This window comes from Argopecten irradians, chromosome 5 (genome assembly GCF_041381155.1).
Source record: "Argopecten irradians isolate NY chromosome 5, Ai_NY, whole genome shotgun sequence".
NCBI classification, from domain to species: domain Eukaryota; kingdom Metazoa; phylum Mollusca; class Bivalvia; order Pectinida; family Pectinidae; genus Argopecten; species Argopecten irradians.
In genome coordinates this window covers 34863478-34888572 of record NC_091138.1, presented here as the reverse complement: position 1 = coordinate 34888572, position 25095 = coordinate 34863478, and the positions used below count along the sequence as shown (strand labels likewise).

The 25095-nt window shown below is 32.7% G+C and overlaps 2 protein-coding genes across 2 annotated transcripts in view; both read left to right on the top strand.

The window, feature by feature from the left end:
• The window catches only part of LOC138324389 (uncharacterized), a 182988-nt gene extending 174060 nt beyond the window's left edge, over positions 1 to 8928 (top strand). The window contains 3 exon segments of the mRNA XM_069269457.1: positions 3306 to 3419; positions 6028 to 6076; positions 6739 to 8928. Of these exon segments, the coding sequence (XP_069125558.1) occupies positions 3306 to 3419; positions 6028 to 6076; positions 6739 to 6943 (368 nt within the window). The 3' untranslated portion in view covers positions 6944 to 8928.
• Positions 8929 to 12710: 3782 nt separating this feature from the next.
• Positions 12711 to 24336, top strand: LOC138323653 (dual adapter for phosphotyrosine and 3-phosphotyrosine and 3-phosphoinositide-like). Its single transcript, XM_069268418.1, has 9 exons — positions 12711 to 12842; positions 13409 to 13504; positions 15188 to 15307; positions 16022 to 16155; positions 16786 to 16910; positions 17166 to 17213; positions 17616 to 17767; positions 18136 to 18223; positions 18930 to 24336. Exons 2-9 carry the CDS (start codon positions 13446 to 13448, stop codon positions 18951 to 18953), a joined length of 750 nt encoding a protein of 249 aa, XP_069124519.1. The 5' UTR covers positions 12711 to 12842; positions 13409 to 13445; the 3' UTR covers positions 18954 to 24336.
• The last annotated feature ends 759 nt before the right edge of the window (positions 24337 to 25095 follow it).

Genomic DNA, 25095 nt, shown 5'->3' with positions numbered 1-25095 from the left:
AATTCTGTATACAGATATTGACTTATACATAAGTGCAGTTATAAGTGCATTTTGGTAGTGGCTTAGTGACTCGCCATATGTTGACAGTAACTCATTTGAAATTAACATTAACTCGCATAACATTGACAGTGACTTGTTTCATATTGACAGTGACTCGATCACTTTATATTGGCATTGACTCACATATTGACAGTGGCTTAATTCATATTGAGAGTGGCTCACATATTGACAGTTACGTCATTCATATTGACAGTCTTATTTAATTTTGACAGTAACTTCATTTATATTGACAGTGACTTCATTCATATTGACAGTGACTTCATTCATATTGACAGTGACTTCATTCATATTGACAGTGACTTCATTCATATTGACAGTGACTTCATTCATATTGACAGTGACTTCATCCATATTGACAGTGACTTTATTAAGGATTGATTGTCAATTTTGTTGCTTGCATTGACTGATGAAGAAAGTTAATCTCGTGCAAATGAAGTGAACTGCGAAGCAGTTCATGTAACATTTGCACGAGATTAACTTTCTTCATCAGTCAATGCAAGCAACAAAATTGATAATCAATCCTTATATTTACGTTAACCAATTTAAATATCCCGCTTTTGAAAAAAGTCAAATTATATGTATTCGGTATAAGATTATTATACAATTTGCAACATTGTACCAGTTATCGTACATGTATGTACAGCTACGGAACAGCCGCCAGTCAGTTCTTTTCGTCACCAAGGCAACATAAAATGTAGTTCCGAAAATAACTTCATTCTTTGCGCGTTGTTACAATTAAAAACGGCGATTTTGAAATATTGTTTTTATGTACAAGAATTAATGGCTTAAATTTTATCATAAAAACATGATCATGTAGCTTCAAATAAAAAAATACTGCGCAGTACTAGCAGTGCAGTCAACGTGTAATCCGGTTGCTCGATTTAGCAGGGGTCCGGTTTTGAAGAAAATGACGATTGTGGTGAAAATGCTGAATAGTTGGTATCTAAACATAATCAAATCTTTTAAAAATCAATTGCGATTGTTGTGGAATGTACCTGAATGTTGTATTTCCGTCTGGTAATTGTTTGTAGCTGGCAGTTAAATGTTTATTAACTAAACCTGTTGTGAAATCCAACCCCTGTGTCTATGGTATGCGATGCAGTCCAAGAACCATGCTTCAGGGGCTCAATAAAACGTGTTAAAATGTGGGATTTAGTCGCAGATCACTGGAAGACTTGTGTGTTATTCTTAAAATGTGATAACTTCTCTGTCAACTGGAGTTTTAGGATTAAAATTCTGTATAAAGTAAGTAGAGAAACATTGATTTGAAATGTTTGTGGTTTCCAACGACCCTCGAATGCCGTGGGTTTTTACACTCGCAGAATCGTTTCGTTAGGCTTATGTCACTGAAATCAGCCTGTTTGGTATTTGAGCGTATTTTTATGGAATCTATCGTTTCTAAGCTTACATGTATGTCACCGTTTCACATATAGATCTATATATTGTACACATTATCCTAACTATTTGCGTTCGATTATGCCTACTTCGATGAGTGATGAACATCGCTGCGCTCAGTAGCCTATGTTCAGCATTTTCCGGGGCTTGAGCCTAAGTCATCGTTTCTTCAAAATACGTGTAAAATATCTGTAATATCATATTACTAACAATTTCTAATATCACTTTATCAAATATTTCTGTCTGTGTTTCTAAATGTACAGCGATAGGCCACATCCCAGAAAGTAAAACTAGGTTAAAATGTAAACAATGTCAAAATGTATTCTCACGCCGGTCAGAGGTCAGCGCGTGACCAAGCATCTTCATTGGGAAATGAAGTGATCGGAGTTTACTAGTTTCATTGAGGCGGAGCGAAGTGAAAATGTAAATATTTCATATTGACAGTGACTTCATTCATATTGACAGTGACTTCATTCATATTGACAGTAACTTCATTCATATTGAAAGTGACTTCATTCATATTGATAGTGACTTCATTCATATTGATAGTGACTTCATTTATATTGACAGTGACTCCATCTATATTGACAGTCATTCCTTTTATTTTGACAATCACTTTACATATCCCCAAGCTAAGTTTATAGATGAACACTAGATATAACCCCAGATATCATTTGTGTACAATGTTGTCATTTCATGTCTTCATGTAAATGTGTAAACTGCACAACTGAAGCACTAGTTTGTCCTTTGTCGCACAACATTTTCTACTAAGAACATGGTAGAACAGGGTTGATTGGGTATGTTAAGTACAGGGTGAGTTGGTAATCAGATCCACTGTATTTTAGTTTATAAATCACAGCAGTTTATCACTGTCTCCAGTTACTAATCTAATGTGACAATGTTCTGCCTGATAAAAATATGTAATCTGATGATAATCTCAATTGTATAAAATTACTAAAAACAATCTGGCTGACATCCTGGAAACTAAAAATATAAAACAGGTGCACATGAAGAATGTTCTCATTATATTCTGTCATTTAAGTGAAAAACCGGGAAAACAAATTATATCCTTACCTATGCATTTTAGACCAAATTGATTTTTGAGGAAAAATTGTATAAACTTTTTTCTTCCTTTAAATTTGTGTTTATGTTCATAATTGCTGAAACAGCATTGGAAAATCTGTGTTGGGGTTGGGAGCACTTTTTAAACTTTAATGTCCGAGTGGGGTATTGATTTATTAGATGTTAAGTGTTGTAAATTGTTTGTATAATTACCACTTTCTCTTACGGTTTAAATTACAGCTGCTAATACTAGAAAACTACTGATAGGTTTAAGCTTAGCAGCATTTTACATGGCGAGTTTTAATATAATAGAGTTATAAAAAAAAAATCATGATCAGATTTTGTGGATACTATTGTAGATCATAGCACTTTAATAATAATTTATTACCTTATTTCAAGTTTGAATATGAAAGATTTTTTTGTTTTCAATTTTGAATTTGTTTTTTATTCTTAGAAATTATGTTACTTGACAAGGTGGACTTTTGAAATTATAATACTGTATAATTTGAAATGTCCGTTATGTAGAAATACTCATTGTTTTTGTGGCTGCCATATAACCACAAACATGAAAAAAAAATTATTTGATATTTTATTTGAAGCACCAGGTCATCAGCTTCTAAGCCATGAATATTTCTACACATGAAATAATTTGAAGGCTCCAGGAAAGTACTATAGCTACGAATTTTCACATTATACAGTATTTAAGAAATTGATTAATCCAAAACAGCTGTTAAAGGAAGAATCTGAAGGTTTAACAGGTGTTGATGTGAGTGTTATATTGTGTTTAGTGCCTGTAGCTCAGAGAAGTGGTCCGATTTATTACGAACCCGGAGACGAAGACCAAGACTCTGATGAAGATGAAGTTCTCGACTTCACAACACCTAAACATCTTGGTCAGACAGGTCAGAAAGATGTTTGCATGGCAGGAGACGCATCGTTGTATCGGCTTTTGTTGTGATTTCCTTCACCTCTCCATCCTTACATTTATTTACGACAAATTTCAGTCGTGCTTTTGTTTCTTTTTGTTTTTAATGCACTGCTTTTCTCACCAGAGAATGTGTAAATTGCATTAGCCTGCCCGACCTGTGGGTGTGAGACACCAACAAAGGTGCGGGTGAGATGGTGTAGGTTGTGGGTGTAACTGAGCTAATTCCCCCAGCAACTTTTACAACCATCCTCCAGACTGTCATTGTTGATCAATGATCTGGCAGGTTATTGTTTTTATTGATTCAGGCTGAAAGGTCAAGGTCAGTTGAATGCCCATTATCAATTGTACAGCAATAACAATTTTGTTATGGATAGCATGAAGACGTTACGAGCTATATTGATTTAACTGTATCAGAGCGGATACAGTTATGGTCTATTGATGTACCAGGGAATCTATATAACAGAATCAGTAGTGAACAATTCAGGCTTTCTTGCTCTAAAGATCACAATGAAATTATTCAATATCATTGTAGACTATCAGAAAATTAATTCTCAAATCACAAATTTTCATTTCAAAATTTTTTTTATCCTAACAATATATTGTAAACATATTCTCAGCTTTAAGGCATTTGAGCTATTTTTTCTGTTTGGATTTCTTGAATATTTCATGATTAGAAATATCTATAAGCTCAACATCATGATAGGAAGACTTGGTTTAGTCAAAATCATGAATCAATTCTCTGAATATTTGTCTGTTAAAAAACTTTTAAAATTCTTGCTACAATCCACATAACATGATAACAGTTTCCATTGATCTTTTTCTGTTCTGTAGATTTTATACTTATAGATTTCAGATGAGTTTTATGTTGATTAATTCGAGATAGATTTTATGTTTACTGATTTTATTAGGATGGATTTTGTCACTAACTACCATTTAATAGCTGTAGTATTGATATTATGATTAGTTTGTAGTTTCACTATCGTGAATGTGCTGATCAAGTTTTGGTTTCCTAACTGAACACTACAAATCACTTAGATATTACTTGTGTTAATAAAGTCCAACCAAGGAACTGGGTTTATGAATGGGGTTTAAATGTTCTTTAAGAATGCATGTCGTGTACATTTTGACTTTGCCCTTGGAATGTTGATTTTTTTGATTTTTTTTTTTGAGAGGTGGGGGGTGGGAGAGAAATCTGTTTATTTTCTTTCTTTTGAAGATGAAATCTTTTGAGAACAAACATAAAATAATACTAAGATAAAATATCTTGGGTGTAAATATTCATTTGTCTAAATGTCTAAGTCTGGTGTGAGGGTCAGAGTAAGCTCAGGCTACTCTGGGGTGTGATATATGTCTACCATCCATAGTGATACAGACAAATAAATATGTGTTATACTTAAGCTTACTCAGGTGTGTAATACCATACTTGGTAATAACGTTTCAGAGTGTATAAAATTATCCATTAAAATAAAGTTCTGGTACTATGACACAATGATTAATTTGTGTACCCTGGAATATTATATCGTAGTGAACAGTCTCAGTTTAAGTAGAGGTTAATGGGTATTCACGTGTGAATGAGTTCATTTCCAATTAAAAGGTCAAGGTTGTGGAGCATTTATCTGCCGTGAACTTTGGTTTTTGATTACACATTTATATTATTTTCACGATTTTTTTTCTGTACATATGTGTTGTACTGTGTGTGACCTTGAGTTGTGTCCCCTTGTATGGTACGTGTCCTTGAGTTGTGTCCCTTTGTATAGTACGTGATCTGGAGTTGTGTATCTTGTATGGTGTTTCCGCATGGCCTATCATATTGATACGGTTGATAAGGTCATACCTAATAGTTTGGCTTGTTTTCTTGGATATAAACTGAGTTATTTGACACTGCACATGGTCTCTAAGTTACCATCTGAATTAGATTTCCGTGGTATTGAACAATTGTTTATTGTCAAAAATCCAGGCTGGTTTGATATGCGTAACCGTTGAAAATACTACCCATTCCTTTGATATTATACTCTAATGCTATCAAATTTTCAAGTTTTGACTGGAAGTAGATGCCAGTTATATTTTTGAAAAAAGCTATTTATATTTCCTAAACAAAACCAATGTCTGTACAATGTATTTGTATAATACATGGTGATAGGTTCTTGATAATGAAGGTTGATGAAGGGTTTAATAACCTTCAAAAGTTACAGCGATAACAAAAATCAATGAGAGTCAGTATTGGAAATACTTATTGATATAGATATGTATCCCATTGGTACATATATATGAAAAAAAATCAAAATGTAAAATTACTTGGTAAGTATAGGGCTGTATAATGTGATTTACAGTGCTGTAATTGCCTGATTTATTATACCTGGTTTTCATAAGAGTGGTATTTTATACAACAAATACATGTCTCTTATAATGAAAATATTATACGTTCCGTAATTGATGAATCAATTAAATAAATAATTAGACAAAATTTCATTTACTGCATCACATTGATGCTCATAAAGAATTTTTATTTATTTGGATCTTGTGATATTTTTAGATACACTCTAGATTTTATTCTCATGCCGGCCATGTTGATTTTATTGTAGAAGGCACAGATTCCCAGGGAGCTGAGGGAACAGATGAGGGTTCAGCCAGGTAGGGACTTTGTTTTAAAGATTAAAATAACCAGGTAAATTAATTTCAAGTTCATTTCTTAAATTTTCATATTCATATACAATGAGAACAAGAATTTTAGTTCATTGTGAAATGTATCATATTGATGCCTAAGTTGGCAATTGGAAAAAAATATATAGAACATCATATTTGACCCAATAAGAACCGTGTTCCTGTAGTCGTCCCCCCCCCCCCTTACAGTTTTAAGTACCTTGGGTACTTATTGGGTTGTATACATTATACTTTATCATATTGTTTATCTCAATAAAAATAACATTATGCTACATCAATAGAAACACAATACACCTCATTGTTATCCCTCGTGTAGAGGAAAATTACAATGGGCAGTCAAAATTGTTAATAAAGACCATCCAAGGAACCAGGAAAAAATAGTCATTATAGTCAAGTGGTCTTTATGCACAGGGCAAATTGTGTTAAAAATGACTATTTGGGATTCAGTGAAAGTGGTCTTACTGAACAGGTGGTCTTTATACAGAGGTGGTCGCTAAGGCAGGTTTGACTGTATACATACCAAATATCATCTCCACTTGATCTGAAAAGAGGGCAGGAAATGTCAATATAACATTCTAGCTTTAGGGAGTTATGCTGTGATTGTAACTGAATGATTGTTTTAAATGTTGTAGAGTTTACATGAAGAAACAGATCCACACTAAAACGGTAGTGAAGGATGGACAGGAACAAACGCTCATCACGGAGGAGTCTCGTATCCAACAGGACAACGAACCCCCAGAAGAACTCCGCGACAGCATGCGACAGATTATAGACCAGTTTATGGAACACGGAGGTGAAAAGGAACCGACCTCCCAACCCCTCGAACACGATGTGTAATGTCAAAAAAGTCATCAGAGTTCCATTATATCATATGGCTAATTAACTTTTCGCAAAATGACATTGACGCCTGATTTGCATTTTCGCACATGATTTTTGTTACTGCTTACCTTACCAGTTCATATAAAATTGAGCAGGTTCATTGTTAAAACATTTAACTTATGTACAAAACATAATTTTAAGAATTTGCATGAATTTGTTTTTTTGTCATTTAAGGACTTAATCAACTGTTGATAGTATTAGTTGTGAAGTCCATCATTGATGATGTTGAGCCTTAGCCCTGTGCTTGATTGCATACAGAATCGGAATGCAATGAAATAAAAACAAAAAACGTTTTATTTCCCATTTTGTAAATGTAGGAAATCAATTAGCAAAAACTTCACCCATCTATGTCCAAATTAATAAGTTGTCAATGTGCTTGTGCCCTCAGTGATTTGGTATGGCATCTAGGAGAAGGTTAACATAGATCTGTATATTTTCTATTTCATTAATTCACCATGCTTTCAAAACCTGTATAACTATAGAATACTAGTGTTCGCTTGACTTTTTTGAGGTACTTAAGTACTTGTATCATATTTACGGTTTTGAGAGTTTTGGAGCCTTGCTGTCCATGTTATTAGCTCCTTTCTAATTAATGTTTGTTAATTAAGGTTTACATATTTTGTCAACAATGAATGCTAAGCTTCATTGATAAATTATATCAACATTTTATGTACAGGTCTTCATTCGTTCTTGTTTCAAATCTTGTTTTATGTTAATTATGAATTTTTCATCTTTTTTTTTTTTTTATTTTTTAATGTATTCTAAAAATGGAAAAGATACTTTATACCCAGATTAACATTAACGACATCACCATTTATTACATTTGATTGATCAGAGTACTGAAGGAATGAAATGAAGGGAAGTAACTCTGGTAGATTCGAATGTATTTATAAGAACCCCAATCAAATAAACCATATGTGCTTTCATTGGAAACATATGAACAGCTATTTTGTGGTTCTTCCATAAACTCATACAGATTTTATCCAAGAATGGATTCCTTGACACTGACTAAATATTATATATATGGGATAGTAAATGTTGGCATGTTCCAATACTGCTAACCAAATTGACTTATAAGACTTATTCACCCCTGTAGACACATATGAACTCTTCCTAATCAAAGACTGGAATAGTTCATTATGAACTTTCAGGGGTAATTGAGTTAAGCAAACTTGATTTAGTTCATTGAACTAGAACTGGCCCTTTAGTTCAAATGAACAAATCTAGCAGACACTGGAGTGATCAAACTTTAAAATTTATGTGATTATATATAAATTGATGAGTAATTTAACTTTGAAAATTTTTTGAATGTGTATGTGTTTCAAGAGGAGACAACTTGATCATGAAGGGAGACAACTTAGTAAGATCAAAGGTGAAATGTGCATGGATTATTTCGAATGAGAAAATTTTCAAAATGAATAGTAACTGTCGATGATTAAATAATGAATTATGATTGAATGTTTTTCTTCGTGTGGCATGCTCACATTGTACTTAGATAACATTTGACTTATACTACGATGTACTTATATTAATGATTAATATGTTGTGAAACAATAATGTGATTTTCTTCGGACAAATGTTTGATCTAAATTATTGAAAATAATCATTGTATTTTCAAGATGCAAAGTCTGCAATTCTGATGTTCAGATAAGTAATTTCCAATTGAAAACATGAACAAATGAATTCAAATGAAAATTTTATACAGGACAATTACATTCTGCAGATTTTTAGCTGTAACTCCAATTCCACACTTTGCATCCTTTTAAACTACATGAGAATTTTGAAATTAGGATGAAATGCTGAAATTAGAATAATTTTATGATTGGTTGTTCCTGATGAGATAGATACCTATATATTTGTGCATCTCCTGACTTCCCTCTGTAGGTCTATGTTTGTACCCTTGTATAGCCGCATATTTGAAATAAAAAGCTTCATTACACATATTCATTTGTTTTGTTGGTTTTTACAGGAGATATTGGACCTCCATTCTCCACAAAATCTGCCATAATGATATGTAATTGCTTCTTACCAAATAAGCTTTTATCGCATTTAATTACTCCAATTTTTTACATAATTTATAATAATTGAAGTTGCTGATCTTTAAATACTACATGTAAATCTTTGCTTTGTTTTATTGATATACAAGTTCTACATGTACAATATGAAGTTGATTCATTTTTTATGTGCAGATTTTTTTCGGAAATGGGAAAAGGTCTTTTGTCTGTTGAGATAAAAAAAAACTATGAAAAATACAAAAACAAATTTTGAAACTCATGAGGTAATATATAACGCCATAAATATATATTCTAATGATAAAGTATATACTTGCTTCAACCTTTGGATGCCAAAAGACATTGTCCTCTTGATAACTGTGTATGGTAATCTTAATCCCTTGATACCATAGATAAACAATTTGACCTTGACATTGGTTATCTGTGACATTATTTCCCCCTACCCTTGGACAGGGATATTAAGTCATTTTACAAGTACTGTATGCTATTTCTTATCTCACCCTAAAGTAAAGACATGCTATACAGATCTTTGTCCTTCCTTGATAATGTCATGATACTACAATGACATTAATGACAAGTGACCAATCACCAGGCAGTATATGACCACCCGTCGTGCTAGCAAACACATGTGTATCTATTCAATGTCGTAGCAAATATTACATAGCATACATAATGTAAAGTCACATGCAGTACCTGTATGCTTTAATTGACAGCTATCGATCCGTCAATTTCAAATAACTTCTTGTCAACATTGAGGTTGCTGACACCTCAATATTAGGTACACAATAGTCAGATACCAATAACCATTCACTGAGTTAAGCAAATCTCTGGCTTTGGGTACGATTTTGTTTAAAGGCTTTCTCCTTAGGTTGCAATTCACCTGTCTCACCCCCATGGGAATGAAATATCTACTATACTTGCAACCGTTACTGGAATCCTATAGTCCTCAAAGTTTCAAAACAATGAAAGGCTTAGCTATTGTTCAAACAGGTTGTATTGTCAACAGTAAATCATTCAGTAAGAAAAGCTTGACTTGTGATGTCAGAGGAAAAGGCAACTTAGAATATATAACTACTATGAGAACAGAGAAAAGAGTCTAGTGTCTTATTAACCAACTAACTGATATTATTCATGGTAAACCTTACTGTTATATGTACATGTACAACCACAACACGTGTAGAAGCCACCAGATAGGTGCTTAGCCTAATGTAAAAAGAAGGTCTCGTGGATAAAAATGCAGTTCACACCACAGAAATCACGGTTCATGGTTCGTGAAGAAGTGGAGACTACGTAAAAAAATTTCACACTGAATGTACAAGAAGAGATTTCTTCAATCATTAGCAGTCCCTTAGAATGCCTAGGCAAATGGTTTGATGATTCAGTTGGAACCAGAGGTATACTAGAGATATTATTGTTCAGATGGAAGCGGGCTGAGTTGAAGAGGACGGATAAAGGCACATATCTGGAGCTGCTCAAGCAAGGTGCATGGGCCAAATGGAATCCCCCTTGAGAGGAAACTATCATGGACAGGTGACCCAAGCTATAAATTGTACAAACTGGGCCCAGTTTCACGAACATTCCTTATCATTAAGAAATTCATTAACTTAAAGTGTCTCGAAGAAAAGCATTACAGAAGTTAAGGGGAGATCTGAAGCTAAGGAGTCATCCTTAAAATCTGTGACGCTTTAATTTCCTATGGAGAATTTCAAGTTTAATGATCCCTAAATTTAAGGAATGGTCTTGAAACTGGGCACAATGCGCAATGCCCCACATCTTGTAATGATGTAGGAAAGCTCTACAGTAAGAGAGATACAGATCAAGGCATGACGGTGCACTGAAAGTGACAGCTGATATAGTGGTGGGAAAATCACAAATGATGAAGACAAGTCAGCCTGTTGAACAGTCTTCTTTTCAGTTTGTGAAACAGTGGAAATCGAAAGGTCAGTTGAAAAGCAGCTCTCCCGTCCTAGACAGAACTCAGCCATGAGAGATACAAAGTAAATCTGGACAGGAAGGAACTGGACTTTCTCCTCAGAGTCGTTTTTCAACATGTTTTGTCTAAATTAAATAAAAGAAAAAAAATTTTGTCCAAAAAAGCCGAACCAATTATAATGAATCGTGCATGGCATGTGTTGTGGAATTGAAATGTCCAGTGTAACATGGATTAGAGACACCATTGACGTATTTTCCATTTTACTTCGTGTAAATGACTGAAGTTGCGTGCCGGTAAAATTAGCATTTTAGAAATTTTCATTTGGTTAATTTCCTTTTAAAATTATGCATATATACTCTGTCTTATATAGTGGCTTCACAAGAGTATAATTATTACATGGAGCATCTTTTATTGAAGTCACCATCATGAACTTACATAATGCGACGTCAAGAAATAAAAAAAAAATGAAAAAACACGACTAATATGTACATGTAGGTCTATAAATGGCGTTTTGTCTACAGTAGAGCATGTGTTGGAAGTTACATGGGATTTTATTAAAGTTTTATCTAACTTTGTTAAGACCTGTAAAAACACCCAAAAACATTCATTTCATAAAATTTCATACTAAAATGAACAGACTTTTAGATCAGAAACATATATTAGAGATATTGGCAACTCCGCCACTTTACGATCGCCAGATGTACCTCTATATGTGATGAGGGACGGTTTTAGAAATACTCTTTAAAAATAGCTAAATACAGCAGAATAACTTATATGTTATAAAAATTAACTAATTTTCAGATGGTTTGGGTACGATTTTGGAATGAAAAAAATAACATTTTAACTAATATATATTAATAAAACACGGTTTTGAATGTCTGATTTTCGAAAAAAAGAGGTATTTAAATAGCTTATTTTCATGCTATCAAAATCATATTAAATAACATCGGGAAAACTGGTCACATCAAACCATGATATAATGTTTAAACTTTTTGTTGATGAAATATATCATGTTTAAAAGAATTAATGTGGTAAACAATGTATATGTTTCTGTTTAGATCAATTCACACAATACTCTGAACACATTTCACTTCAAAACCACCTTGATCTTGCTTTTATATAGGCTACATTAAATCACAGGGATATCTCAGAATTAGTTACAGATTATATAATTATGCCCCACATGCAGAGTACTTTAAGACCATAGTTTTAGGCGTTCTAGGGGTCTAGATCAAAAATCGGTAAAAATCATATTCTACATATGGTACTATATACAAGAGTTTGATTTTTACCGTTTTATTATCTAGACCTCTAAAACGTCTAAAAATGGTCCATGATCTAGCCTAATCTGTAACTACTGCATATGCGTTAGGTTATGAAACTGTAAAAAACCTATCTATATATATCTGTATTATGAAACATGTTTTTATTACATATTTTCATTGGCTTAAACTTTAATTTATCTGTCCATAAAGAAAAAGTAGTTTTTCGCCTCTTGTAACGTCGCTTCTCATTTGCTGAAATGGGTAAAACCCTCTGTATGTGAATCCTTGTAATGTTAGCAGGCACATCAGAGATCACGAACTTGTGCAAGTCTAGCTAGCGAGGTTGTGGTAGGAAATCATAATACGTTGTATATCAAAAGTATTTGTTCGATAAATTTCTATTTTAATGTACATAATTATTGTAAACCATCAGTTCATGTATGCATCTGTATCAAATTAAAGATAAACAGTAATATAAAAGAAATAAATGATATTGAATTTCGACCAATCAGATTATCAGAAAATCTCAAAGGGTTGAAGAAGGGAATGACACACTCAGGCACTTCCGACTTTCATCAAAACAAGTGGATGGGAGCTTCTATTGTTGTCGGCCCAAGGCGATGAAGATGGTGACAAACAGACGATAAGTATGTCTGTCCGAATCCATGATAGTGTTTCAAGTTAGCATGATCATTCTCGTCTGCAGTGAATGTTTATCATTTTGCATAAACACCAGACGGTCACAAATATCGTGTCTGATTCACTCACATTATGATTCTTGGATTTTAACTTTATGATGTCTTCTGAAACCATAACCAGTGTCATTTCAGTTGAGGGTCAAAATCAGACAAATTGTCAATTTTAACGATTTGAATATATAAATGTAGGTCTTTAAATAAACTGAAGTATAAGATTAAATGATATTCATTAAGATTTTTTGTCTTTTATTCGATATAAATCTCTAAAATTCTGAATTAGGGACTTTGTTCAATTTTCTATGTTATGTATTATTTTTCTATTATAACGTTAGATCTATTGTATAAACATGGACGTATTGTATCTATATAGAAAGCCATGCTTTGAAAATAAATACTGTTCCAAAAGGTAGACTAATGTTTTACAAGTGGAGATTTAATGTTTAGTCATAATTTAATAAAATGACCTATCATTTTGTCCCATACAACCATTTTCAGTGATTTGATATTTGTTCCAGTGTATACAGAGGTTGTGAAGAGATTCTGATCATCACTATGGCTGGAACACTAGATCAAATTACCCAGGAGATGGGGAGACAACTAGAGTCTCTCGAGTAAGTTTCAATTTTAATAATGTTTACAAATGTAAATAAAAACATGGGAACAGTAATAGTACATTTGGTGTGATCGTAGTTAACATTGTTTGTGTAACAGGAAAGGAGAAAATGTATCTGGCAGACTGGTTTCAAATCTTGGACCTCTAGATCTGCTGAACACTAGTCGGATGCTTGACTGATGATGTGGCTATGCCCTTACTCCCTATAAATTTTACTGCTCTCTATGGTTTTATAGTGCATCAGTAATTGGCCATGGCTATAACTAATAATATATATATAGGATCTTACATGAGTGTTCATTACATATGAGGTTTTATGAAACAAGTCAAAGAAGTTTTTATTTTTGCAAGCCTTGGCAAGCTAAAATTAAAACTTCGAGATGAGTTTCATAAAATCTCATGTGAAATGAACACAAATTTTTTATGACGTATCTACAAATGTCATATTTTTACACGTATAGTGTGCAACCGTGTTTAGTGCGCAGGTACGTTTTTGAGTTCTTTTTTGGAGAAAAAAAAATTTACAAAAAAATCTCAGTTTTTGTATCTTCGTTCAAAACATTTTGCATTGCCTTCAAACACTCTTAAAGAACAAAATCAACCGGTTCCTATTGTTAATCAGTGCTTACTACATTATCATAACAAAGAATTTAATGTCAAGATGTAGTTCGAAAATCCAGTAGAGACCGCCATTTTGTCCCGCCGTCCTTGTAATCCTGATGTTATTTTATTTTTTCTCTCTGAGGTCACAATGAATTTTCAGTCATATTTCATTAGTGACATATGCAAAAATTTTACATGGGCGAAATCACAGGATATCAGGCAGACTATGTGATAAATATCCATCTGCAGATGCTTGCATGTACATGACATCAACAAGACTGCATGGTCAGATACTGTAGTGGGTAATTAATTATAGAATATAATTTACGGCAATTATTTATAGTCCCAATTAACTTCTGGAGATTTCCATATCGCATTACAAAAAAAATGGAACTAATTAAAGGTAAATAGTACTAACTACTTAAATCCAACATTGTTTTAGTATCTCATACATACATGACCATATGCTGTTAATAGGACGTTAATAAATCAAACAAACAAACTCAAAATCAACATTATTGTATTGCCTGTGATACCATATGCATCCTAATGTATGGGTACAACATTTTGGAAAATAATCTGTCTCTGCTATTAGTGCCAAGAGGTCTTCTTCAGATACATGTTGGACTATACCACAAGGAAGGCATTGTGTCAGAGTTAATAGATTCTACCACCATTCACTGATTTGTCACCGGTTTTAGGCTTGGGAGATTTTTCTGTCAAACCCTAGGGTATGAAAGATTGCGCACGCTAAGCTTTTGAACCTGAAGACAATAGCGTGACATCATGACTTCATGTGGTGTGACGTTAGCGTGCATTATTGATGACGTCATCAATATTGATGTGCAGACGATGGAACCATGTTCATGTCGCGTTGAAAATGCTTCTTTTTAGGCTATTATATCTATTTTCTTTTGTATATGGGAGAAAAAGAATCATTCCCTACCTATGAGGGTGTGACAACAAAATCACAACCCTCGGGAAGGTTTTGGGTGTCACAACAGAGGATACAGGTAGCTTGGTCCTATAGTAAACATAACTATGACTATACCCACTGATGTTTTACCTTTATTTGTAGATGGTTTCACCCTGGGGTAGATAGACACACAGCAGAGAGTTTGTTACTACAGAATGGAGTGGATGGAACATACATGCTCCGACCGAGCTCCAAAGCTGGGGAGTATGCTTTGTCAGTAAGGTTGGTATACTTATCAAGGAAGATAATCAGATGATTTAAATTTACTCTCAATACAATTTTGTTATAAAGTTAAAAGAATCCAAACGTCATCTTTTTCTGTTGTCTGTTGATCATATTGTCGGACATTCAGAGATAAGCTACATTCTTATCTCAAGAAAAGTAGGCATGAGGAGTATTAACATAATTCATATGAAATCTATGCTTGAAGAAGCAATATAAAGAATTTACTTTCTTATATTTCTTCACCTTCAATTAAATAATAAAAGGCAAGTCTGGAAAGTAATCCATTCTTAATAACCATTCTTCATATGATTCCTATAAAATAATTAATGAAAAGGGATATTTTGAATATTTCTAATATGAGAAATAGGACAGCATTACTCTAGCAGGAAAAGAGAATAATTCTCAAATTTCCCATCCTTGATTTCATAAAAAGATCATTTACATCCTTATGACGAAGAACATAAATAAAAGATGTGGTACAGTCAACATCCTAATTAGTACCTTTTTGCTTCCGTTAAAGGTGTACGTGTGTGACTGAGTGATAAGCCTCGCTATAGGCATATACATGCTAACATCTTTAAACACTCCCATTACTATGTTCGTAATAGTAAACTGATTGGCTTTCACCTATTAACACTATTTTACACTCCCTCTATAGCTGTGTAATGGGCTGTATAATATACCTGTTAATTACTTTTTATTCTCTCACAGGTGTGACAAATCAGTGAAGCATTTCAACCTGTCTGTTGAGGGTACTGACTTTAAATTCGGACATGGCGAATTTCACAGTATGAGCGAACTCATCAACCATTTTGCTAATAAACCTTTGATAGGTGCTGATTCAGGTAAGAATGTTTGTTACAATGCACTCTAATGAATAAAATGTTTTGTTCCTAGAATTAATATTTTTGCTATATTTTGTAGTAGTCTGCTGTCATTTTGTAATTAATAGGTATACCATTTAACAACAGTACTATAAATTTTAGAGGAACTTTTTAAAAAAAAAAGAGGCTGAGATTGAACTTTTTCAATCATTTGTTGAGAAAGCACCAGAAAAATATGGTAGATATAGATATTTTCTTACAATTTAATTATGTCTTACAATCATGCAATTGGGATATATAAGCAGATAAAATCACTCTACCAGCAGAGCATCCATTCTATAGCAACAGGGCCCAGTTTTACAAACATTCCTTACATTTAAGGAATTCCTTAAGAGAGCATAGCATATTTTTGAAAGGCTCCTTAAATTCAGGGGTTTCCTTAACTCAAGTAATGCTTTCCTATAGAGAATTTCAAGTTAAGGAATGTTCATGAAACTGAAAGGGGATGAGCTTGAGGTTGCTAAGAAGTTAGGTGACAGTCTTCCATAAGACCTTCATTTCTGAGTCACAGGGTTGAGGTCCATAAATGACCATAGCTGTTATGAGGATGGGGAACAGAAACAAACCTAATTGAATCTTTTGACTTTACAGGCCAACTGACACTGTTGAATTACCCCTACCCACGTAACATTGAGGAGCCCAACATGTACGACACAATAAGGGTCCATGCAGAGTTTAGTACAGCAGATGACTTTTCTAGAGGTCCAGAATTTGCGGTATGTTTTATTCTGAGCACACAGTGTGTTAACCGAAAATCATTCTCAGAGTACAAATATTAAAAGCAACATAATTAAGACACAAAACACTATTGGATACAAAATATATTTCTGATTTCTGTAGCATAATATTTTGATATCTTGTTATTGCTACATCACAAAATGAAATTCAAATGAAAAAATCTTCTGCACTTTTTTTGTTTCACTAATTGATGTTGTAGGTATGGTGATTTTGAAAATTCAATGTATTTTCAGATTAACTCAAAGGAAGGTTTTCTAACCAAACTTGGAGCTCGGTTCAAGGTAAATAAGTTGACCCCAAGGTGCCCCAGCCCTGGCAGTTCCGATCAGAATACAGTTGTATACTAGACTAGTATAAATAGTATATTTGTTGTGAGACCACCAAAATGTATAAATGTATACATCTTTAATGCACTTTTACAAGCTGGGAGAATAAAATATTTGTACTGTGAAAAAAAAAAAATTTGTGCTTGTCAAGTGTTAATTAACCAGATGTACACATCTACACTCAGTTCAACTATTGTTCGAAGATTAAGGATTGAAACCTTTAAAATGGAAAACCTGTGTACATAAACAAAAAAAAATGTGATAACAATACAGGGTTTGGATGCCAAAGGATATCTGTGATTTATACTGGCAGACTTAGCATACCAGATGGTTTATGTATCTAATTAATCTTTGCAGACTTGGCATACCAGATGGTTTGTGCTACAGAAATATGAACTTCGGTACTACAAAAAGAAAGAAGACACCAGGGCCATCCGAGCTATGGACCTCCGGGAATGTGAGGAATGCAAACGAGATTACACTAACAAAGGCAAATTTAATGTTTTCAGGTAAGGCAGGTAAAACGGAAGACTGAAGCAGTAGTTATAATGTTTTACTTCAGGAAATATTCAACACACTGCTCATGTAGTGTTTCATTTGAAGAAAACTGAGAATTTGTGTCATGATTTAACATTAATTTATCTGATAAATGTTAAATATATATCATAATAAAGAGAAATCAATTTAAAAAAAAAAAAATTATATTTACTTCCAAATGAAAATTGATGTGTTTGCATCAAGTAACAGATTATCGAAGCATTTAGTAGTTAAAATGTCAAGCTGTGAATAGTATTACATGTATATCCGATATAAGCTGCAAAATTCTTATAAAATACAGTATATAACAAGATTAAAACAATGAAATTTTGCGTTGCAGGGTTGTTTTTAAGTGGAGGACATTTTTCATGTATTCCACCACAGAACAAGAGTGCAATGACTGGATCAAACTCATCAACTGGAAATTGGTATGTTATGTTCGCTACTCTGTCCTCTTATGGTAGCATTGTGAACCCTGTAGTGGGTCAAGTCAGTTAAAATCTGAAAAAGACAGAGACCCAGTGTTCAATCTACGATTATTTTTCCTGGGTCCTTTTCAATGGTTTTTGTGAAAACAATGTGTCCCACAGTGTTATAGATACCCATTTCCAGAAATTTCATGGGTCCTTTTAAAATTCTGTGAGTCCAGGACTCGGGATGCGCATGTAGATTGATCACTGGAGACCTATAATAATCTGTTGTGATTTTTCTTTGAGGAGAAATATCTGAGTTCTATGTGTAGTACTTTGCAGGTATACAATTATGAGTAATGTTCAAGATTAAAGTAGTTGGATGTTTCTAGGATGAATTTAGTCTTGATTGATTTTACAGAAATAATATCAACTTATCTACTTAAAGCCTTTCACTGCAGAAAATAGCTATTCATAACCTGATAGAGGTAGAGGGGATTCTGTGATTAAAATGGCGTCTTTCCATTACACGCCAATTCAGCTTCTAGTGTTAGATGGGGTTCACATTGGTGTCCTATGCTATCCTCTACAAGGGTGACCGGGTTTATTAAAAAAGTTTATTGTCCCTAAATATTTTGAAAAAAGTTGACCACCATAATTTGGTAGCTTGTTGTTCAAATCTACTCCAAGTCTTGAAAATTCATCCATTCTGTTACTATTTCAGAAAAATACTCCAAGACGGCCATGATTATTGCTGAACTTGTGTCAGAGAATTACTGTGTGTTCTAGTAAGTGGTATATGAGTGCAATCAAAAGAGAGAAAGACTTCTGTGTAAGGAAGCGTGACACAGTTTGGAGGATTCCAAACATTTTGGTCTGCTTGATGTGTGTCATATTATCTTCCTTCGTCACTGCCAATCATTTGTCTATAGGCATCAGACCACAGTTAATGCAGTGATTGGCGTCATACACTTGAAATCTTTCTCATGGTGAATCAATTTTATTGCCAATAATTTTTTTCGCAAGTTGCAAAATTGGTGACCCCGATGTGAATGTTGGTGTTCTCATTCAACTAAATGAGATTTAAAGGATTTGAGGACGTTTCTGAACTGCCGTCTCAAGAACCTGCTTTAATTGAATGACACGTTACTAGAGCAAGATCACCGGATGGCTTGCTTCATGCCACAGTCACACATCAAGCTATGTTTTTCAAAAAATTCCATGTCAGCAAAATGTAATCATTTAGTGTTCATTTAGGCTAAATTGATGCAAAAGTTGTGTTCCAGATAGGCATTGGCATGATTCACACATTATGTTTTCATCAAATTCTGCATTTGTTATGCAAGATCGGTGATGTTCATGAAGGTAAAGTCATTGATATGTTGTACCAAAATGCTGCAGACATTTATTATATTGATTATAGTTGCTATTGACAACGTTTACTACTGTGTTGTTGTGTGGGACAATATTAATGTCCAGTAAAAATGTATTTCAATTGAAAGTGCAATTGCTTCAGCTCTGAAAATAAGTTTGTGTCCACTTAATACTTACACTGCATGCATTCTAATACTTATTCCCCATGTAATTTCAAATATTCTCCATTTTGAAGAAAGATTTTGATATTTACAATCATTTATGATTGACAGTATGACAGTACAATGTATTTGAATTGGCAAATTGAGTTTAATTTATTGGTTTGTGGATTAGCCATTTTTCTACTATCTTCATGTGGATAACTCCACGGAATTAAGCATTGTCACAATTGAAAAATATTTACTAAATATCTAATTAATTCTTCAACTTTTGTACAGTATACTGGTAACATTTTAAAAATAGCTAACACAAGAGAAAGAAATGTACAACAACTGTTTTTCATCTTTGTTTAATCAAAACATTGGCCCAACGTATTTAGTATTATATATATATAGACTTCACATCAGCATTATTTGTTATGATAGAAACACTTTTGTTTTGCTATGAAATTATTGTTTTTGATTTATATAGATGTATACATCTTTATTTAGCTGTATACTTTGAAAATGAGCACATCATACATTACTGCTAGCACTTCAGAAAAAAAACCCATTGTTTATCGATAGACTCTCATAATTAAATGAGATTTTAAAGTGATATTCCAATCAAATTTCTAACTGAAAAGAATTTTTCTTTTTATTTTGTTTGCAATTGTGTCTTATTTGCTATTGTAATTCATTATTATCTAATTATGAAGTAGAAATATATTTGATAATTATTTTTTAGCAAACTAGAGAATATTTTTTGTTGGAGTATTAGAAGATTTTATTTTGTTTCCGTGAACTTTTATTCATTCCCCTTGTCCTTTGATGATCTTGAGAAGATTTCCTTTGCTCAATATTTTTTTTGAAGTCTCACACATGTATACATGTGTAAAATGTTTATATACTAGGCATACCTATAGGTTAATAAGTTATTTCAATGTTAATTACTAAGATCAAGAGCTCAGTTTTTGAAAGCATGTATTTCACAATGTTTTCTATTGAAAAGAAATTAAACTGTAAACTTGCATTCTTTTTAGTGAATAATTTACAGTACAATGTTTGAATATAACCAATCATAAAGCAATTATAATCCATCTGCTCGTATGAGTTTGTATATTACGATGGATACAGTATTTCATATTTATATATAAAATATATATATTGCTTATATCTAGTGGAATGAATTTTCTAAAATATCATCTTTCCAATTTATATTTCTTTTTAAAGTTTATTTTTTATCAAAGTGTCATCAAAATTCTTACCAACAGAAAAATGGAAATATTTTTTTTCTGAATCTAGACCAAAGCTTGCTCGTTGTTATGGACAATAAACACAGCTGATTAATATATACATAGTTTGGGACCTGTATTGTTTTACTTTTTAATGTATTGGACCATTCGCAGTGTGTATTTTAGCTTTAGAAATGTATTCATCTTTTTTTGTTTCATATTGATGTGACTTTTACACTGATATATAATTAGAAATTATATACAGTCTACTAGGTTTGTATTTTGTGTTTTAAATAATCTGTTTTCTCCACTGGTTTTGATTTGTGCCAAAAACTGTACAACTTGTCCAAGTGTAGATCATAACTACATTTATCAATCATTCACATTTTTACTAATTTATTAATTTCACTTACATATTTTAATTCATTTTGTTGTAATCTGTACCAAACATAAACACAGAATGGACGTCATTTATACAACAGTATAATATTACACACCGGTATGTGTGGTGGCATCATGGATACAATGGTTTTGAAAGGGAAGCTTAGAAGCTCTAGAAAAGGTCATTTGGTTCAAAGTTACACTTACTAGTACAGTTTGTATTCAAATGAACAAAAAAAGTAAATGGCTTGTTTGATCTCAACATATATAGGTACAGTCTGTTTACATACCTGGTTGTTTTGTCTTAAAGTATTCATATTTTGCCTAAATTTGAAAAAATAATTAAAAATATGAATAAAAGTATTATTAATTTTTCTGTATTGAAAAACAGGGAATAGGATATAATTTAGCCTTTACCATGATGGATATATTAGACTCTGTGCAGTCTCAGTTTTTACTCCATTTCAAATTCCCAGCTGAAAAATAGCTTTGTGAACAATGCATAATGATATTGTTTGTGTTTAGCTTTGACTTGTATTGACTATGCATGTGCCTTTTGTACCAGATCTGCAGTGCTTGTGAAATGCATTTAACTTGTTTAAACAATTATTGATTAGATTTCATAACTGAAGGCAAAACAAGAATTAAAAAAGTAGATCAAAATTATTACTCAATCGTAAATATTTCAGCACAAACTAATTACTTGGTTTATAAAATGGTTCTATTTTAGGAAGATTTTAATTTTGAAATATTGGTTGATATTTTGATATGGACAATTTCATATTTATTATCTGTGTATACACACTACATGTAATTCTATTATTTACTGTATAAAGTTGATTGGAAGTGTGGATGAATAAGAAGATACACTGAACAGTACCGGTATATATTATTTTTTGTTTGCCAGTAATAGAAATAATGGACTCCTTTATTTTCTTAATCATATTTCTTGTACATCATGTATCAAGATACATTTAGATTTTCATTATCAGTGGAATAATCATTTCTCTTTGTGTCGAAGAGGAAATAATAAAGATTTTTTGTGTGTTTGCAATTATGTGTTTCGATTTTCAGACATAATTGCATTTAATACATGTAGAAAGAAATCACATCATATATAAAGTTTTTATCGCTTTCCCATTTCCAGTTTCATGGCAATAGAAATCATTGCCTGTAGCAACAGTACACATAAATGTTCATGTACACATAAGATCATAGTGCTATTTAAGGGATTCTATTCTAAGTCCTGGTGATATATTAAAATGATATTATAAGACCTTCTCGTACCAACCTCTAGTGGTATGTAAATAGAAGGACCAAGACGTTCTGTGTAAAATCCTAGTTCAGATTCAAAACATTCCTAGTGTCATGTAGATTTCTTTCTGATTTCTGTTTGTTATGTGACAAATCTAGTCTTAATTTCATATCTGTTAGAGTGGATAATTGTGATTATCTCCCCTTCTGTTGTGTTGAGGTATTTTCTGAAGTAAATTTTCTACTGCTGTTAAATGTATATCTCAAATGATTTTAAAAGTTTTGATTGATAATAAACAGATTGAGGATTTAGGTTTCAGTTCGACGATACTCTGTTTGGATTTTTTTTTATGTTGATGGATAATCATACTTTCAGAAATACATCTTTTTGATTGTGATATGCAATATTGCATGTACTCTGCCCTTGGTGTTTTCTCAGAAGGTTGAGTTGATTTATTGTTTATGATTGTAAGGTGAGTGTTTTGAATGGTGATTCAAATATAAAATAAGGTTGTTCTATTTCTTTTTGGTTTCCTATCGCATAGTATGATCAAGTATGGTTTGTAATTTTCTCGATAGTCCAGAGTTAGAACTAAAAAGCATGCATCCCAAAATTCTTTTGGTTGATCAGTTGGTCAGGTTACTGTTTTCATTTGACAATCTGACCATGTGATGGTGATACGAGGGAACAAAGAGCTGAATGCCAGTGAAGGAGTGTCTTAAGCTCTGCTTTGAAAATGTTTACCCACCAAGATTAGTCACTTAGGAGGGATCGTCAGCTAATTGTGCATAATTGCCCCCTCATATCTAGCATTACTAAATTTATATATATCGTTTATAAGGAGAAAATCTATCTCTAATTTTCTTTCCTAGCATTTAATTTTGTTTCTTGGCATCTCTACTGAAACAATGATTATGAGCTTATCACTAGTAATAGACTTATTGCTGAATTAATTTGGAAAATAACACTGCCTATTAATGTTGTTCGTTAACAATTTGTAGCTATTGTCACACTATAAACTAAGCATAATTTTACTTAATACTGTATACATAATTGTATATTTATCATACATATTATGTGCATGCTATTCCTATATCTGAAATCTTAGAAATATACCCAGTAATAGCAAACTACATATAACAAACTATATAGTTAAACATAAATTAAGTATGAATTTATAATCTGACATTCGACAAACTTAAACATAGAAGGTAAATGACGATGCCTTTCATTGGTAAATTAAAAGTTTAATTAACCTGTTGTTCTATACTGTAACAGTAGCTTACTACTATAATCTGAAGGTAATACCAGTAAATGATATATGCCGATTATACTCCTGTACAGATTTGGTGTTGTATTGTGGGCCCTGTGATCTGTAAACGTTAGTGCCTTTTTACTGCTTTATATGCATACATTTTGTCATTTACTGCACTCTACATTGATCAGGTCAAGTTATTGTTTAGCTCGCTTGTTAGTTTAAGGAGCCAGGGTCATTTAAGGATGTACCAGGTTTGAATGTCGGAGGAAAGTCGGAATACTGTAGAAAAAACACCGATAAGTGATCAGTCTGGCAACTACCCCACATGGGATTCAAACTTGCAGTGAACATGTGGGGCTCCAAGAGCTGACTTTAGGTGGATGGTTTTTCTATGAAAATTCCAACTTTTTTCCACCAATGAAGCATGACACAACTTTGCACATTAAAGAGTTATGGAACACCATATGTTTTGTTAGCAAAATATAATATTTTTCAAAATATAATATTTTTCAAAGAAAGTAATGTTCATTTCTCTCACATAGCAGCGACGTCACAATTGATAACTGCTCACAAAATAATGACCTTACAATCAATACCTTTCGGCAATAGAGTTATAAGACGGAATAAGGTTGAAAAAGCTGGAGTACCTTGGGGGAAAACCACCAACTTGCATATGGTCAGTACCTGGCAACTGCCCCACTTGGATTTCAAACTTTCAACCCAAAGGTGGAGAGCTAAAGAATTCACCCCAAAATGAAGTTGATATATATTTGAGTTAGGTTCAATATTCAATGGTCTTATCCTATGTAAAGTGCAGTATAGAATTAGTATTTACATGTAATATGTACTGGTACACTTTACTGACTTTTACAAATTGTATCTTAATATACACACATTGTACTATTTATGTTTGTTTTACCCTTGAAATCCAGCTTGACCTATACCATTTTACTAAATTTGATTGAAACTATTTACAACTGCTTTGCTTAAAGTTGAAATATTTTTAAATACTAAATATGTGCAATTACCTATCTTGAGGTGTAAAAACACCTTTGCAATTTTACTAGGAATGGTTGTAAAATTGTCTTGATGTGAACTTTTGTCACATTCTTGAAATATATTTTAAATGAAGGAGATACAGCGAGTTATTTTTAAATTCAGAATCAATAATGTTTTGAATTAAAACATTTGGGAAACAAGATATATGTTTTATTGGTGAAAGGCAAATATTTTTGGGTCCTCTATATTTG

Excerpts from the sequence above, each read along its gene's own strand:
- LOC138323653 (XM_069268418.1), top strand. The coding sequence starts at position 13,446 with ATGGCTGGAACACTAGATCAAATTACCCAGGAGATGGGGAGACAACTA. Across the intron at positions 13,505-15,187 it reads AGACAACTAGAGTCTCTCGA|ATGGTTTCACCCTGGGGTAG; the intron begins GTAAGTTTCAAT and ends CTTTATTTGTAG. Across the intron at positions 17,214-17,615 it reads AACTTGGAGCTCGGTTCAAG|ACTTGGCATACCAGATGGTT; the intron begins GTAAATAAGTTG and ends TAATCTTTGCAG.